The following is an 18,710-nucleotide window of genomic DNA, read 5'->3' as shown; positions in this document are numbered from 1 at the left end:
TCACCATCAGCCAATTACAAAAAGCAACTTTACTGGGAACAGCCTATATTCTGTGACGATATCTATAACAACAACAGCAACAACATTGATAATAAAATTCAGCCATCCCAGGTACTTGGGAAGGACTAGGATGTCTGGATAAAACAAATCAGTCAATAACACTTGTCTGACTGTGTAAACAAGAAATAATAATTAACTAGCTGACCCTGCACAGAGCATCTGTGTGCTCTTTGGGACCGGCGGTTACCTCTTCCCCCACACCTTCTGCCCCAGTCTCTACTTCCAGGCCCAGCCACCTCTCCTCCCCACCTCCACTTCTGCTCCCCCACCCCCGGGCCTTGCCTCTGCAGCTGGGCTGGGCCTGCTGCTGCCTCTGGCCTCCGCAGCCAGGCCTGCCGCTGCCACGGCAACCAATCCTCCTGGGTGTGCCTCAGCCAATCAGGCACCTCCGCCGCCCAGCCAATCAGCTGGGCGCTGGGTCGCACATTCCAAGGCACACCCAGGAGAATTAATAAAATAGATAATATATCATCACAAATTACCCCATTGAAGTGTACCTATGTGTCCCTACAGCTGTAGCAAATTTGGTTCAAATTGGTCTAGCCATTGCAAAGTTGAAAGGGACATACATGGACATAGACAAATACAGATAATGCCGGTGATCTCATAAGCTTACTTTCCTTAATGAAAGTAGGCTGAAAATAAAGCTGTATGCACTGTGTGCAGTCTCATTAGTATAAGGGCTAACCCTGATGTGACATGGGAACCCCATGTTTGGAGCTCATCTTTTTCTTCTACAGAAACTAGCCACAGGAGAGTGGGTGTACAAATCCAGATTGGGACAGCATGAGGGGAGGGGGTTTCATCCAGCACCATTTTTCTGCTGAAACCACACTCTACAAACCTGTTTGCCTAGGGATCTGTCCATATGTTTTCCAACCTAGCCAAATAGCAGTTTGGGGGAGGAAATGAATTTTCAGGAGGAAATAATGCCAGTCCCCACCCTATCTTGAGATACAGTCCCAATAAGGATCCCTCAAATTTTAGTTGTTTTTGGTAAAAGAACAAGTTGTTCTAGTAAGAACTAATCAGCCTACTTCCCTTTCACTACAACTGGACTAAATTTGGTTCAAATCAAGGTCCACAAGTTAGATCTCTGTTGTTTTATTTATTGTTCAATTTTTATACCACCTTTCATATGGCATCCCAAGGTGGTTTACAAAAGTTAAAATACAATAAAACTCCATTAAAACCACATTAATTTTTAAATTTTATTTATTTCACCTATTTTTATACCGCTCAAAACTTACGTCTCTGGGCTGTTTACTACATTGCACCTCAAATGTTCATGAATCCACCATCTTGGATCGGGGAGGATTACATCATTACACACTACACCATTGAGGTGTCCCTGTGTGTCACTCACTACAACTGTATCAAATTTGGTTCAAATCGGTTAGACAGTCCTCAAGTTAGTACACTTGCACCTAAAAAGTTCACATGCCCACTGTCTTGGATTGAGGTAGATGACATCACCACAAACTACACCATTGGGCCATCACTGTGTGTCCATACAGCTGTAGCAAATTTGGTTCAATTCGGTTAGACAGTCCACAAGTTAGTGCACTTGCGCCTCAAAAGTGTTCATGTCTGCCATCTTGAATTGGGTTGGATGACATTGTCGCAATCTATGCTATTGAGGTGTCCCTATGTGTCCCTACAGCTGGAGCAAATTTGGTTCAAATCGGTTAAGCGGTTCACAAGTTAGCCCACAAGTTAGTGCACTTGCACCTCAAAAGTGTTCATGTCTGCCATCTTGAATTGGGTTGGATGTCATTGTCACAATATTTGCAATTGAGGTGTCCCTATGTGTCCCTACAGCTGTAGCAAATTTGGTTCAAATCTGTTAAGTGGTTCACAAGTTAGCCCACTTGTGCCTCCAAAGTTTACGCATCTGTCATCTTGAACTAGTGTGGATGACATCATCACAAACTATGCCATTGAGATGTTCCTGTGTGTTGCTCACTCCAACTGTACGTAATTTGGTTCAAATTGGTTAGGCAGTCCACAAATTAGCCCACTTGTGCCTCAGATGTTCACCTGGCCACCATCTTGAACTGGAGTAGATGACATCATCAAACACCATGCCATTTGGGCATCCCTATGTGTCCCTGCAGCTGTAGCAAGTTTGGTGCAAATTAGTTAAGTGGTTCACAAGTTATCCCACTTGCACCTCAAAAGTTTACGTGTCCGCCATCTTGGATCGGGGTGGGTGACACATCACAAATTATGCCATTGAGGTGTCCTTGTGTGTCACTCACTGCCACTGTACATAATTTGGTTTAAGTCAGTTAGACAGTCCACAAATTAGCCCGCTTGCACCTCAGATGTTCACATGGCCGCCATCTTGAATTTGAGTGGATGACATCATCACTCACTAGTCCATTTGGGCATCCCTATGTATCCCTGCGGCTGTAGCAAATATGGTTTAAATTGGTTAAGCGGCTCACAAGTTAGTCCACTTGTGCCTCAAAAGTTTAGGTATCCACCATCTTGGATCAGGGTGAATTTCATCATCACAAACTACGCTGTTGTGGTGCCGCTGTGTGTCCCTACAACTGTACCTGATTTAGTTCATATTGGTCCAGGTGTTGCGAAATTGATGGGCGGGACACATGGACACACACACAGAATGCCAGGTGCTTTCATAAGCCTACTGGAAAGTAAGCTAAAAATGGAGTTTGTAGTTCCAAACATGGGGCTTCCATGCCCCTTTTAGTTTGGCCCTATATTGAATAGTTGAGGCATCAGAATGTTCACACCAGCAAATGCATAAAGATTTTTACCCAAAGTAATATTTCTGCTTTGCTATTATTTCTGCTCTATCTTATATAAGATAAAATCATATGATTTAAAGTGTATACATCTAATATGCCATTCTTCTCCAAATAGAAAACTGCTTTTAATTAACATTACCGCCTGCATACCTTCTTTTGTCACCAAGCATGCCGTTCACCTGGTTAAGGAACTTTCTGCAATCCTGTTAAGGAGAAAAGCAGTATAAGTGTTGTAATTATGTTCCCACATTGAAATAAGCAGTGCTGGAATGTGACCTACTGTTTCAAACTCGGAGTCCTTAATTCCTTTAAATGCATTAGTAACAAACTCCATAGAAAACCACTGGCTTGCCAGTTCTCCTCTTTGTTTTTCTGACATCATTCTGCATAAAGCTTCAGTAATAGCAACCTGGAGATCATAGTCTGCAATATATGTGATAGGAAGATTACCATAAAGAAAGTTAATGCTACCAGAAGTCTAGTTAAACAGATAATACAAGTATGTCCACTGACTAGTTTAAAATAAAAATTATACAAAACTTAGTTAGAGAACAGAAATTAAGGAGCAATGTTAACTGTTTTCATATTGGTACTAAATTAGAATATGCAATAGCATATGGGCTGTAATTAAAAGATACAAAGCTTATATCTTTGCGTGATTCACAGAATAACCAGATGTGAATTGCCATATGTTTTTATACGGGGAGGACGTACATAAACAGTAGGACAGGAGTCCTCTCTACATTCTGCTTCTTAGTTGATTATTTCAACCCCTTCTTGGCAGAAAGGGTGCACCTCCTTGGATGCACAGGGGCAGGAAGTGAACCAAACCCTCTCCTCACCATACTCTCCTACTCTTAAGCAACTTTTCCACAGCCCACATCTGATACCAGAAGAGAGTTGGGCTGGGAGAAAACTGCTTAAAGCTGTTAAGTGTAATGAGACAGTGAGAGAGAGAGGCCGCATTCGCATGTAATGAGGTACCAGAGTTGCAGGGACCCACAGCTTCCTTACCATTATGTCCAAACAGAACTCCAGTCCTGTCTGCAGCGCGACCTGAAGTTGCGCTCAGGAGACTTCAGTTTGAACCCTGCTCCAGACTAAGGATAAATGGAGCCTCCCTGCTGTCCCCACCTTTTTTTTAACATTTATATCCCGCTTTTCCTCTGAGGAGCTCAGAGAGGTGTACATGATTTTTATCCTCACAACAACCCTGTGAGGTAGGTTAGGCTGAGAGATATATGACTGGCCCAGAGTCACCCAGTGAGTTTCATGGTTAAATGGGGATTCAAACTCAAGTCTTCCCGGTCCTAGTCCAACACTCTAACCACTATACTATGCTGGCTCTCAGGAGGCTGCATTCAGCAGGACTTGAGTTTCTCTCCCTCCCTAATTGGCTGTGTGGGCTGTCCTTCAAGCAATAAAGAAGCCTGCACAGCCACCTCCAGTACGTCCGAATGCAAACAGGAGAGCAGGAGGAGTGGGGGGGGCACGAAACTGCGGGTCCATAAGACCCATGTTTCTGCATTACGTCTGAATGCAGCCAGGGTGAATGTGTCCAGGTTTTGCTCCACTCCTCAAATCCTGTTTTGAAATAAACCTTAGATGCTCTCTTCCCTCACCTATAAAGGAGGGGAATGTGTGTCCCCAATGCGTTTGCCCACGCACGCACACACAAACACACACCCCTCCTTTATAGGTAAACAGGAGTAAGAAGTGCTCCACAATGTTAGGTTCCCCTAACATCTACTTGGGCTTACAGTCATCAGGCTGAAAACTTCCTTTCTGAGAGTTCATTTAAAGCAGTGGCTAACAAGCTTCTACATGGTCTGAAGGCAAATGATACAGCCACCTTGCTTAAGCTAACCAGGTTTGAGTCTCTTGTCACTGCCTAGATTGGAAACTGCCTGGGAATCCCATATACTGCCCTCAGTCCCACCATTTATTTATTTATTTAATGTATTTCTATACTGCCCAAAACCCGCGTCACCATGAAAGAAAAGATATAAATTTAATAAATAAATAAAACCTTTGGCCATGGAAACTTTGCTTCATGAAATATTTTATTATTTGTTTTAAAAATATATAATCTGTACTTCAGTATCAGGGTGGTATACAGTTAAAATAAAAATGCAATTAGAAATGGAACAAAACCACAAAATAAAATACAGAAGCAGTAGAATAAAACCATTCAAACAATAACAGTTAAATCATAAAACAACAGTTAAAACCAGCTATTCAACATGCTAGAACGTTGAATAGGCATCAAAGGCATCAAGCTGTGTGCTGGGCAAGTTCGCTTGAGGACAGCATTCCACATATCAGACACCAAAACTGGGAAGGCCTTCTCCCTGCTTACGAGCCAGCTAATCTCAGATGGCAGTGGGACAGACAAAAGCCTTTAATGAAGATCATAGTTTGGGGGCAATCTCAAGTGATAGGAGGTTGTCCTTCAGGCAGTCAGGCCACAAGCCCATTAGGATAGTAACACTGCAGCTATAGAGAGCTACAGTAAAACATATTTCATGTCTATTTCCATCTTATTTGTTCTAGTTCCATCTTATTTGTTTGTTATTTCTCTGTGTAAACCACCCTGAGCCATTTGAAAAGGCCGTATAGAAATCGAATTAACAACAACAACAACAACGGGACTCACTATCCCCTCTGTTGTTTGTAATCACCATGACCCCACTTTCACAAATACTAAACAAAACAGGCCTCGGATACCAAACATCAAGTAAAATAAACTATCTGCTCTACATGGATGATTTGAAGTTGTATGGAAAGTCCCAATCAGAAATTAAATCACTGCTAAACACTGTCTGTCTATTCAGTAGCGATATAGCAATGGAGTTTGGACTAGACAAGTGTGCTGCATTAAAAATGAACAGAGGGAAAATAACAAAAACAGAAGGAATAGAACTGCCCAATGGAAGCAACATCAAGAACCTGGAAGAGAAAGAAAAACAGGTTGCTTACCTGTAACAGATGATCTGGAGGTAATCCGTTGTATTAATAAGTAATGGGTTCTGCACCTGCGCAGAGACCTCACGGATCGATTAGCTAGCTCCTTGCGCTGGCCCAAACTGCTACGCACATGACCATGCTTTCGTTATCTTAGGCAGTTTGGGTGCGCCTCATTCAGTTTCTGGTGGACTGGCAGTTGCCTTCCATGTGAATTATAAATATACCAGCCAACTCGCACAGAGCATCTGTGCAGTCTTTGGGGCTGGCTGTTCCCCCCTTTCTCCTGCCCCACTCTCTCTCCCTTCTGCCCCACACTCTTGCCCTCCCCCCTCCCCAACGGTCTCCTCCCCTCCCCCCGCTCTCCTCCCCCTGCATTTTATTTTACTTTACCAGGCGTGGCGGGCGGCCAAAAAGGGCCCTGCCACCGCTGATTCTCCTCCCAGGTGGCGAACAGGAAAGTTCCGCCACCCGGTTCCCTCCCACCCCAGCCTCCCATGGCTGTCCGAGAGTTACCTTCGCGGCCGGGCCCAGCGCCTCCGAACCAGGCCTGCTGCCGCCGCTTGCCAGAAAAGTGGCCGGCCCCCTCCTTCACCTTCTTTCCCCGTATCCAGGTGGGTGCGGGCCCAGGCTGCTGAGCCGAGTGCCATGCCAGCCGCCATGCCTCCGCGGCCGTGCCTTGCAGCCGGCCGTCCAATTCTCCTCTTGCCCTGGGGTACACTAGCCAGTCAGATGCCTTTGCAGCCCAGCCAATCAGCTGGGCTTCCGGGACGCACATTCCATGGCACACCCAGGAGAAATATATATATAGATCCCCATACCCATCCTTGCCATCCTTGCGGGGAGGTCAGGCGGGTCTTATGAATACAACGGATTACCTCCAGATCATTTGTTACAGGTAAGCAACCTGTTTATCTGGAGTATAATCCATTGTATCCATAAGTAATGGGTGATTAGCCAGCTGAGAAATAATCCCAGGCGGTGGGCTTATAAGTTCCATCAGTATCATGGTAGGATATGCTTCAGGACTCCACGTCCGAAATCTCCTTCCCTTGTTTGTCTCAAATCAATAGCTTAGTTTTTAATGAACGGCTGGTCCAACAACCATGTCGCTGCCTTACAAATGTCTGCCACTGAAATGCCTGCTAAGTTCGCAGCCAATGATGCGTATGCCCTAGTAGCATGAGTAGTTATGGCTTCAGGCAGGGTTTTCCCCTGTTCAGCGTATGCCAACCTGATCAACTGCACAATCCAGTGCAACAGCCTTTGTCTCGTAACTGGTTGGCCCTTAGACCTCCCTGTGCACATCACAAACAACCTATTCATGGTGCGCACCTGGCGCGTAGCCTGTAGGTAGTACAGCAGAGCATGCTGCACATCCAGCACATGCATTGTTCTTTCCAACTGCGTTTCTGGTTTCTGAAAGAAGGTAGGCAGCACTATGTCAACATTAATATGAAATTTAGTTGAAATCTTGGGTCGGAATCTAGGGTCTAACCTCATTACTACCTTGTTAGGGAATATCTGTGTGTACGGGCGATCTCTTCTGAGGGTCGCTAGTTCACTAACCCTCCTTGCTGTGGTGATTGCCACCAAGAACACAGATTTCAATGTCTGTAGCCGCAACAAAGCCTTCGCCATCAGCTTGAATGGTTGCTTCACCAAGGCATGTAGCACCAATGTCAAATCCCATTGTTGAAGCGGCCGCCGTATAGGTGGGTACAAATTATTGAGACCCTTTAGAAATTTCTTACACTGCGGATGGGATAACACTGTTGGGTCCCCCCCAACCCTTGTGCTCTGACGAAAGTGCTGCCAAATGAACTTTCAAAGACGTGTTTGCTAGACCAGACATCTTCAGTGTCGTCAGGTAAAGTAGTATCTGCCTGACCGTGGCCCTCCTAGGGAAGAAACCATGATGTCTTGCATACATCTTGAAACGATGCCACTTGCTAATGTAATTGAGCCTCATGGACTTCTTCTGATTATTCAATAATATCTTCTTTAATAATTTATCCGCCACACAGTTAACTTCAAGGTTTCGACCTGCGCATGTCGAATTGCCCCTTGGCATTGCGTTAGCAAGTCTGGTCTGCTCAGTAGTTTCCGATACACCCCTCCTGACAGACGCAACAGCACTGGGAACCACTGCTGCTGAGGCCACCATGGTGCGACTAAGATGCCCCTCGTGGCATCCCTGAGTATTTGAGATACCACCTGTGTCAATAGAGGCTGTGGTGGAAACAGATAGTAAAGCTCCTTGTTCCATTTGAGCAGAAACGCATCTCCTAAATATTGCTTGCCTATTCCTGCACGTGAGCAGTATGTCTGACACTTTTTGTTCGCAGCAGTCGCAAAGAGGTCTATCTTTGGCCAGCCCCAGGTCTCAAATATATCCTTCAGATAGATCATGTTGAGTTCCCACTCATGGTGTTGGCCGCGCAGCAACGTTCAACTGAGTCTGTCCACTTGCACATTGTCCACTCCTTTTATATGCAACGCCATCAGGACTATCGAGTGAGCGATACACCACGTCCAAAGTTTTTGACTCAACTGACAGAAAGAGCGTGGCACAGTCCTCCTCGTTTATTCAAGTACGCAATCGCAATGGTGTTGTCCAGATAGACCTGTACTACTCTTCCTTGCAGCAGCGGCTGGAACACTCTCAGTGCTAGGAAAACTATATAGAGCTCAAGATAGTTTATATGGCTCCGTTTTTGCATTTTTGTCCATCTTCCTTGCACTTGATGGCACTGACAATGTGCACCCCACCCCCAAAGGGAGGGATCTGTTGTCAGTCCGCACATGGGTGTAAGAGGTTGGTAAGGAACTCCCTCCAACAGATTGGCAGACATCGTCCACCAGTCCAAGGAATTCAGCACGGGCTTTGGAAGCGTAAGCAACATCTGTTGACTGTCGACATTCGGCCAAAAGTTGCTGAGGAACCACCCCTGAAGCAGCCGCAAGTGAAGACATGTATTGTGCACCGTCGTATTGCAGGACGCCATAAACCCTAGTAGGCGCTGCACTAACTCCACCGGTTGTCACGGCAAGCGCTGAAATAGAAGTACCAGCTCCCTGATCTGCCGGTACCTGCTTTCTGGCAGATAAGCTCTCTTTTCCTGCATATCCAGCTCTGCACCTATATAACTCACGCGCCTTTGTGGTTCCAATCTCGAATTTTTTAGATTCACTGTGATGCCTAAGTCCTCCAGGAGACGTAGTACATATCGGACTTGCGAATGTAACCTTTCTTCCGTGACGCTGACCAGCAGCCAGTCGTCTAGAAAGGGATAAATAATCACGCCTTCTGTCCTTAGGAATGCTATCACCGCAGCCATCACCTTCGTGAATACACGCAGTGCCGTCGAGAGTCCAAATGGTAACACCACATATTGGTATGTTGTATCTCCAACTGCGAATCTCAAGTATTTGCGGTGGCTCTCGTGAATTCCCACATGAAAATACACGTCTTTTAGATCTAGAGTTGCTGCCCACTCTTCCTGCACCAAGAGGTGTAGGATTCCTTGCACGGTTATCATTCTGAACTTCCTGTTCTCCACATAACAATTCAAGTCCCTTAAGTCCATTATCGCACGTATGCCCCCATCCTTCTTGGGGATTTGGAAATATCAGGAATAAAATCCCCGCATCCTGTCCACCCACTCCACCTGCACTATCACCTGTTTTTCCAACAACACTTGCACCTCGTCCAGAAGCACCTGGGTTGGTCTGGTACGCCTTATACCCTGAAAGGGTGGCAAAGTTTTGAACTCTATCGTGTAGCCAGACTTTATAATCGTCAGCACCCAGTGATCTGATGTTATATTGTGCTATGCTTGAGCATGGCTTGCCAACTTGATGGAGATATTAGCAATCACAAGGCCACTGTTTTGGGCCTTGGGCGCTGAATCTTGCATTGCTGGGTAAGGTGGAAGCAGGCGGACCTGACCATCAAAGAGACTGTTTATTTTGCTCCTTATTCTGCTTTTGGCCTTTTTGTCACTGGCCATAAGACTTATTACGTTGATAAGGCTTATACTGCCTCTTATATTCTCTCTTGTCTTGTCTGTAACCCGAACGGTATTGCCTATTGCCATTAGATCGATTACGCAGACCTTGCCCGCTTGTACTTGTAGCCATAAATGTCTTTGCCGTAACCTTAGATTGTTTCAAGGACTGCATCGTCGTATCCGTGGTTTCACTGAAAAGCCCCTTTCCATCAAATGGCAGGTGCTCAACTCTATCTCGCATATCCTGCTGTAGGCCCATGGAGCGCAGCCAAGCATGTCAGCGCAAAGTGACAGCAGTGGTCATCCCACGGGACTCCGTCTCCGCGGCATGTTTAAAGGTGCTCAGCAGGTGTCTAGTCACCACTGCCGTCTTCTCATACATTTTCCTAAAGTTCTCCTGCAACTCTTGCAGTGACCTTGCAGCAGAGTCCTGAAAGAGGACATCCCAGAGGTAGTGTCCATATCTTGCTAAGCAAGCGGAATAATTGGTGATTTTAATTGCCAAACTGGAAGTTACATAAACCTTATGCCCCAACACATCTAACTTCCTGCCCTCTTTGTCGCCAGGTGTTGAATGGCGTTGGCCCTCCTTAGAAGATGCACATTCGACGACCAACTAATTAGGCACCGGATGCTTCATCAGGTATGAGTTTTCCTCCTCCTGAATACGATAGAGGCCCTCCAACTTACGGGAAGTAGCAGTCGAAGTCTGCAGAACTTCCCACGCCGTTTGTGCTGCTTTCGTAATTGCAGGTAGCATTGGAAGCGCCACAGGATGCGCTATTTTGGCTTTTGCCATCATGTTATATACTGGGTGCTTCAAATCCAACTCTGGTTGCTTCAACTCCAAACCTAAGGCCTCAGCCATTTCCCTTATCTGTATATGATAGGCCTTCAGCTCTTCCATCAGGGATACTGATGTAGGCGGAGGCACATCTGCTGGAAGTTCCGGTTCCATAGGATCCAATGGGGCCGTACAGCTCTCATCATCTGTATCAGTAGCATCCGATGAATCTGCATCTCCTGAATCTGGCGCTAAAGGTAAATCAGGGACAGCCCGCACCCGTACTCTTGGTGGTTGAGAACGTGCAGTCATGACAGATTCCCGTGCTGGCTCATGCTGAACTAAGCCCGTGGCGGCTGCAGAAGTCTGGCATGCCATAGAAACAGTAGTGACTGCTCTGGAAGTCTCCTGGCAAACGGGGGGGTTTGCAGTCTGTTCCCCTGTTATGCTTTCCAAATCTTGTATTCAGCATAGTCTCCAGGGTATACCACAGATGGGGCATGCTGGAAACCACAGGCGTGTGCCCTCTGGGTTTGAACCACAGAGTCCCCAAGCATTGGTGAACTCCATTGTAACATTGAGGGCCGGACAAATAATGGTAAAGGCCGTGTCAGTGTAGCCCGATCAGTGGTTTGAGGATCCAACAGTCTAATAGGGCTTGTGGCTGCCGATACAAGATGTTGCGGTCTCGACACTGGAGTCCTCGGTACCGAAGCCATCAGTATCGGTGACATTGATGGCATCTTCGGCACTGGCTGCAACGACTGTCCCGCTATCTGCTCCATCTCTACTCCTGAGAAACCATGAAAAGTAGAACCAGATGGCGTGGTATCAGTAGAGTCTAACAAAGCCAACAAATCAGTCTTCATCTTGGGCAGCAACACCTGGGCTTGAGCTGCTGTCTCTCCAAAATCCAAAAATTCCTCCGTCCAGTACTCCCCCTGCGGGGTCAGCGCAGGAGACATAACAGGAGTATGGGCGGGTGTAAGTTGCATCGCCCCACAACGCCAACTCCCGACACCCTGCTTCATCGGATCCTGTAATGCTGTCGGCCTCGATGTAGACAACGACATCGGTATCATAGGGGCCGTCGTGCTCAAATGCTCAGTATCGTCTGGTCTTGATATCGAATGCGATGCCGATACCTCGGTGGAATGGTCCCCTTCCGACTCAGACTCCAACACCCTCGAGGAAGACGTAGTGTCCCACTCCGAATCGGACTGCAAATTAGTTGGAGAAGGGGTTCCACTTTGATTTTTGGTCTTCTTCTTGCGCTTCCTGGGCGGAGAGTCATCCACGTCACCTTCTGAAGACGAGACGCGCTTGTGCTTCTTGTGGCGCTGCCGCTTCTTTTTTACCTCCTCCGGTCGCTTAAAATCCTCCACAATGGCAGCTTTCGACTGCTGATCAGCAGAGTCCACCATAGGTGCTGTAGGTTTCGACACGGTCGGCCTCGATGTCGAGGTCAACATCGTGGGACCCGGGATCGAGGGTTCTGATGTCGAGGCTCTCATCATCATGGGCCTCGTCGTCGGGGGGCGAAGCGCATCACCATAAAGGGCCGCGCATAAGCGTAGCGCCCGATTCTTTAGCGTTTGTTTAGAGAACGAAGAGCATATCTTACAAACCGATGTATTATGTTGCTCCCCCAAACACAGCAAACAAGCATCATGAGTGTCCATTGATGGTAGTTTCGCACGGCACTCAGAGCAACATTTGAAAGTAGTCTTAGGTCTAGCAGCATCCACCATTGCACTGAGGGGCAGAAAACAATCATTTTTATGCTCAGTACAAAGGATTTCCAGTGCCAAGTCCTTATCCAGTCCAAAGTCAAGTCCAAATCTTCATCGTTGTCCAGTCCAAGTCGTTACCCAAGTTCAAGTAGTAAATCTGAGGAGCTTAACAATCCAAAGTGTTGACGCAACGGCAGTCAAACAGAAACTGAATGAGGCGCGCCCAAACTGCCTAAGATAACGAAAGCACTGTCACATGCGTAGCAGTTTGGGCCAGCGTGAGGAGCTAGCTAATCGATCCATGAGGTCCGCAGGCGCAGAACCCATTACTTATCGATACAACGGATTACACTCCAGATCATTACAAATACTTGGGCATTCTCCAGGCTGAAAACATTGCACACACTGAAGTTAAAAGAAAAATTGGAAGTGAATACATCAGGAGAGTTAGAAAAATCCTCAAGTTCAAACTCAATGGCAGGAACACCATACAAGCCATAAACACCTGGGCTATACCTGTTATCAGATACACTGCAGGAATAATAGATTGGACCCAGGCACAGCTAGAGACGCTAGATCATAAGATCAGGAAAATAATGACAATCATGCTCTGCACCTCCGCAGTGATGTAGATAGGCTATACCTCCCTCGCAGCTCATGTGGAAGAGGAATGCTGCAAGTCCATCAAACAGCAGAGGAGGAGAAAAGGGGCCTTGAAGAATCACTATCCAGATCAGGCACTAAGAACAAATGCAATAAGAGCAAAAGTCAAAAAATCAACAACAAACAGCAAGTGCCGCCTTTGTAAAGAAGCAGATGAAACAGTGGACCACCTAATCAGCTACTGTAAAAAGATCACACAGACTGACTACAAACAAAGGCATGACAAGGTAGCAGGGATGATACACTGGAACATCTGCAAAAAATACAAGCTACCTGTAGCCAAAAATTGGTGGGACCATAAAATTGAAAAAGTTGTAGAAAACGAAGATGCAAAAATATTATGGGACTTCCGACTACAAACAGACAAACATCTGCCACACAATACACCAGATATCACTGTAGTCGAGAAGAAAAACAAGTTAAAATAATCGACATAGCAATACCAAGGGATAGCAGAATAGAAGAAAAAGAAATAGAAAAAATCACCAAATACAAAGATCTACAAATTGAAATTGAAATTGAAAGGCTATGGCAGAAGAAGACCAAAATAATCCCAGTAGTAACTGGCACCCTAGGTGCAATTCCAAAACACCTTGAAGAGCACCTCAACACCATAGGGGCCACAGAAATCACCATCAGTCCATTACAAAAGCAACTTTACTGGGAACAGCCTATATTCTGCGACAATATCTATAATAACAACAAAAACAACAATGATAATAAAATTCTGGCATCCCAGGTCCTTGGGAAGGACTCGATGTCTGGATAAAACAAACCAGTCAATAACACCTGTCTGACTGTGTAAACAAAATAATAATAATATTTCTATGAAGTACATTTCTGATACTAAATACTATCATCAAATACAATTCTTTATGTCTTTAACAGATTGTAACACCTTCAATATGTGCACAGTATCAGAACAGTTCTGGGCAAATTATCAAAAATAAAAATAAAAAAAACTTAGAAATGTCCTCTTTTCTTACCCCCAGCATCCAAAATTCTCTTTCCCATATCATTCCTGTAAAACAAATATATTATGATTCAGTTTGATCCAAAGATGCTCAATCTTATGAAACGGCAAGAACGTTAAGACATTTCTGTTTGGAAATACTTTTATGCTTTTTAGTTTGTTATGGGGTTTGAGTATAACATTTCTTGAAATGTTTTAATTGTTATGTATATTGTTGGTCTTTGTTTGTATATTGTATGTATATTGTATATTTATGTATATTGTTGGTCTTGTTTGCTTCTTTTCATTTTATAAAAAAAATAGCCAGCAAAAATAGGAATATTTACTATCATTTCTGGCTGGCATCCTGAAAAAAGGTGTGCTCATGCTTTTAGTGCGCGTGAGCTGGGGGAGACTGGCAAAAAGCACCTCCCAATGCACAAGGCAGTAGCAGCATACACAAAATGCCAGCAGCACTTCATAAGAAAGTCAGTCAATAATAATAAAAATGGTAAACTTACTATTAGTTTCATGTTAGAAAAAACCTCTCAAACGTAACAGTTTACAGCTTATTAATGGGACATACTGTACAAAGTGCTGAAGGGCAATGTTTACAGTCTATTAACAATTGGAGTGTCAAGTTAGAATAAATAAAGTTACATAATTATGGCAATGAGAAGAGAGTGTTAACTATCAGCATTTGGTATAAAGCTAACTGAAGATCAATTGCCCCTTCCCTCACAGTTCCCACTGTATTTTCAATGGTTATTGTCATTCTTCTTCTCTTAGAATTGACAGTTCCAAATCTTTTTTCTCACTAGTCAATACAAAGATTTTTGTTTTTAGCTATGCAGATCCTTTAGCAATATGAAATAAGGGAAGACAATTTTCTAATCGATAGCTTCTGCATAGTCACAATGCAAGTAAAGTGTACAAGTAGGATCACAACAATATTAAGCGCATTAAGACTCAGTGGTTGATATCCTAACTAAATTTACTCAAGGAAGTCCCACTGAAATTAATAGGACAAGTTAGGCATGCCTAAGATTGGCTAGATTGTACCACCCTTTTTGTGTTAGGGATACTCTTAAACCAATTTAACCACACAGATTCAAAGAAACCATTGTTTAAAACATTTTTAACACAGGTGGACTTCAATATTTGCAGGGGTTCCATTCCATGTCTGTACCGCAGAGACAGAAACCGCGAATAACAGATAATTGATCCCTGTGGGATTGCGGGTGTTCTAAAGTGGCTGGAAATGGCCCCCAAAACAGCTGAAAATTGGCCAATTTTCATGGGGGTGGAGCTTCTTACCTTGCTCTGCTGCTCCCCGAGTTGCAATGTGCCCTCAAAACAGCCGGAACTTGGCCAGAAATGAATCGTTGACACTTACCTGAAAGGTCATTCTCCCCAGAAGTATGGGTAGTATCTGCTGCCAATCATGGGTTGCTTCCACCTCCTGCTCTGAAGCAAGGCCAATCAGAGAGCTTTGCCTGCCACTAGGACGGAGAAGCAACCCCCTCAACCTCAACACATAGTCAGCTCCCTGACACTCCGTTACCAGAAAAGTAAAAAAGATCAACCAAGACTCAGAACTCACAACCAGTGTTCCCGCTAACAGGGATTCCCAGATGTTGTTGACTACAACTCCCATAATCCCCAGCCGAAGGCCACTGCAGCTGGGGATAATGGGAGTTGAAGTCAACAACATCTGGGAATCCCTGTTAGAGGGAACACTGCTCACAACACTCACAAGGATAAGGAAAAAAACCCAAGGAATATTGCTTAGAACTAACACCACACCTGCCAGGGAGAACAGTCCACCCCAGAAAGGAGATAAAAGGACAGAAGAAACAGAAGCACAACCAGACGCACCTGGGTGGGGCAGATTCAACCCATACTTCTGAGGAGAATGACCTTTCAGGTAAGTGTCAACGATTCATTCTCCCTCAGAAAAGGGTTGTATCTGCTGTCAAACATGGGACCTATCAGAGCCCCTACAAATACTGAGCGGAGTTGGAAAGTCTGGGACCGGCATGAGGGGGGGGGGGCACCTTCAATTTCTCCATCATTGGCTTGAGGGAGGTATAGAAATGTCTAACTGTGGGTGGCGGGCCCTTGCTTTCCGTGGGCCTGTCCCATTCAGATTGCACAATAGACATGAAGATTTGTGGGCATTTTACAATCACCTCTGGTGCATGGAGTGAAGGGAGCGTGGCTGGGTTTCCCTCTGGAGTATCAAGTGTGTTCTGAACTGTCCCTTCCAGCTGCAAACTCTCACAGGCCTTGTGAAGAAAGATGGGGAAGTTGGAGTGGGTAAAGAGGCAGTAGGATTGGGTCTGGGAAGGGACAAGCTCATCCCCCGGAAGCTCACTCTCCTCCTTAACAGATTCTGACTTCTCTGAGGAGTTCTTGGGATCGAGCCCTGAAGGCAACTCAGGCACTATGAGGCAGAGAGGGTGACCCATGTAGTGAGAGGTTGGGTGGTCCCTGCTCTTGCCCCGCGGCCCAAGGATCAGGAGTGCACGGCACTGTACTTGCGGCACCTAGATGACGCCCAGCTGCCTTCAAAATAGTGCCCGTGGTCTTGGCGGGCAAGGTCGGATAGGCGGGAACGGGAGGCCAGGGCAGCTTCTCAAGTTGCTCTGTCATAAGGTGGCAGAGGAGGGACAAAAACCGAGGAGGGACATCCTCCTCCTCATCCCCATACCTCACCCTTGCTTGCTGGGCAGCAATGGAAAAACAGGGGCATTTGGCAACCAGGACACCAAAGAGCCCAATGGTGTCTAACCCTCCCAGGGTCCCCATCCGATCCCCAGACTCTCCCTGCGAGGCCAGAACGCCTCCAGGGGTAAGCAGCTCACCACCTCCTGTCGGTGCTTCCTTCCAAGTCTGGGTCTTGCGCAGACTTTTTGAGCTTCTTTTCCACCACATCCCTTGACTTCGCGGCCTTCTTCCCCTGAGTCTCAGGTGCAGGAGAGGTCACTGCCACCCACTTGGCCCGATAGACAGAGGGTGTGGTAGAGTCTGAGAGAGAGGGAGAAATCTCTCTTTCGCTGCATGGGGCGCAGGCAGCCATGGTAGTAAGTCTGCTAAGAACCGCAGCGGAGGCAATTGGTTACCTGCGAGCCCGCGACGCTGTCTCCCTGGTTCCCCCGAACCCAGACTAATCCACTCAGGGAAGGCAAGTGGGGATGAGGCCAAACTCAAGAGAAAATACAACTATCTAAGAGCACCTTTCCAATCTTATTGTCAAATGGACAGTGCTAAAATAAAATTTTAAATAATACCTACAAAATGATTTTGCTTTCAGTTTGTATTCTCCTGCCATGGTTCTCATTTTCTAAAAAGGAGCATTTTGAGGTTCAAGGTTTACACAACTTATATAGTCACATCAAAAAAGAGTAAATACTTACGTGACATGTAACATTTCCTTTGCTGAAATAAATTTCTTTCTAGTATCTCGAGGCATAGCATCAAGCATTGCATTCAATTTTCTTACTGCCTAAGGATTAAAAAAAAAACCCCTAACTGGATATTAAGAACCAAGTGAGAAATATTTGTAATGCATTAGATGAGAAAAATGCCTTTTAATATCCATTCAAATAATGTAATTAACAAGCTTTTGATCTTAACTCCAGTTCTCAAAAGTTAATCATTCAATACAGAGAATTAACTGTACCGGCACAGTACAGGTGATCAGTTAGTGGAAGAAAGAGTTCTTCTCAGCTAAGGGCTGGGTAAATTTTGACTCCTCCTGATCAACCATTTAATCATAGCCCTCTTCAGACATTTTTTAAGAGTGTTGGGGAGGACACTGTCCCAAGTGTGCACCACAGGCTTCAGATCACAAAAAGTATATCTTCACACACAGCATTTGTCTCTGCAGACCAGGGATGAAACTTCTGAGTGTATCAGTGCCAGGACAGGATTTGTGGGCACATTCTTAGGAAGTTGCACACAGATAAAGCATCCCCTTTTTTGAACATCTGGAGGTTTCTATATTAGCACTGTGAAGATACCCAGAATGTTGGGGGCAATATGCTAAATCATTGTAAACCGCTTAGAGAGCTTCCAGCTATAGAGTGGTATATAAATGTAAGTGCTATTGCTAAGATGAATTGTTGGCACTTACCTGAAAAGTCATTCTCCTCAGTGGTCAGGTGTGTATCCATAGGTTGAGTTGCTCCTCCTACCTGCTCCTGGGACAGGGCCAATAGCAAAGCAGCTCAGAAAAACCGTGTAGGAGGGGTGTACCTACTGCCTCCCAAGTTCCAAACCAATGAATTGTTCCGATGCCAACAGTCAACAACTATAACAACACTGGCAAACCAAACAGTAACAATAGAACCAAAGGAAGGGAGAACCCTCAAGGAATGAGTTATGACTAGCACAATATGCCAGAGATGATGAGCCCTCCCCAGAAAGGAAATTAACAAACAGCAGAAAGCAAAGAGCCAGACAGACCTGACACTAAACTGGGTGGGCTGGATACACTCCTGACTACTGAGGAGAATGATCATTCAAGTAAGTGCCAACGATTCATTCTCCCTCAGTGGAGGAGTGTATCCATAGGTTGGGACATGCAAAAGCCTCCCCCAATTAAGGGAAGGGAGTTCAGAGTCAGGCCCTCACTGAGGTACCACCTGTCGCAAGACCCTTCACCCAAAGGAGGCATCAGAGGAAACTAAGGACTACAGCTTAAAATGCCGAACAAAAGACAGGGATGTCCAATTGGCTGCCCTGCAAATATTGATCAAT

At 45.5% G+C, this 18,710-nt stretch overlaps 2 protein-coding genes across 8 annotated transcripts in view; one reads left to right on the top strand and one right to left on the bottom strand.

The window, feature by feature from the left end:
- SYCP2 (synaptonemal complex protein 2) overlaps positions 1 to 18,710 on the bottom strand; it is a 173,825-nt gene that overhangs the window by 127,491 nt on the left and 27,624 nt on the right. For all 5 annotated transcript variants that reach the window (XM_053245388.1, XM_053245387.1, XM_053245385.1 and 2 more), the window contains exons 8-11: positions 17,366 to 17,454; positions 13,981 to 14,015; positions 3,118 to 3,260; positions 2,988 to 3,040 (exon numbers count right to left, since the gene is read on the bottom strand). In XM_053245388.1, the coding sequence (XP_053101363.1) occupies positions 2,988 to 3,040; positions 3,118 to 3,260; positions 13,981 to 14,015; positions 17,366 to 17,454 (320 nt within the window). The remainder of the gene's footprint in view (positions 1 to 2,987; positions 3,041 to 3,117; positions 3,261 to 13,980; positions 14,016 to 17,365; positions 17,455 to 18,710) is intronic.
- Positions 1 to 18,710, top strand: part of LOC128322985 (uncharacterized) — a 41,043-nt gene that overhangs the window by 16,256 nt on the left and 6,077 nt on the right. The window lies entirely within an intron of this gene.

The sequence above is a fragment of the Hemicordylus capensis genome, chromosome 4 (assembly GCF_027244095.1).
Source record: "Hemicordylus capensis ecotype Gifberg chromosome 4, rHemCap1.1.pri, whole genome shotgun sequence".
Lineage (NCBI taxonomy): Eukaryota > Metazoa > Chordata > Lepidosauria > Squamata > Cordylidae > Hemicordylus > Hemicordylus capensis.
Note: the sequence above shows the minus strand (reverse complement) of the source record. Positions and strands in the feature narration are given on the sequence as shown.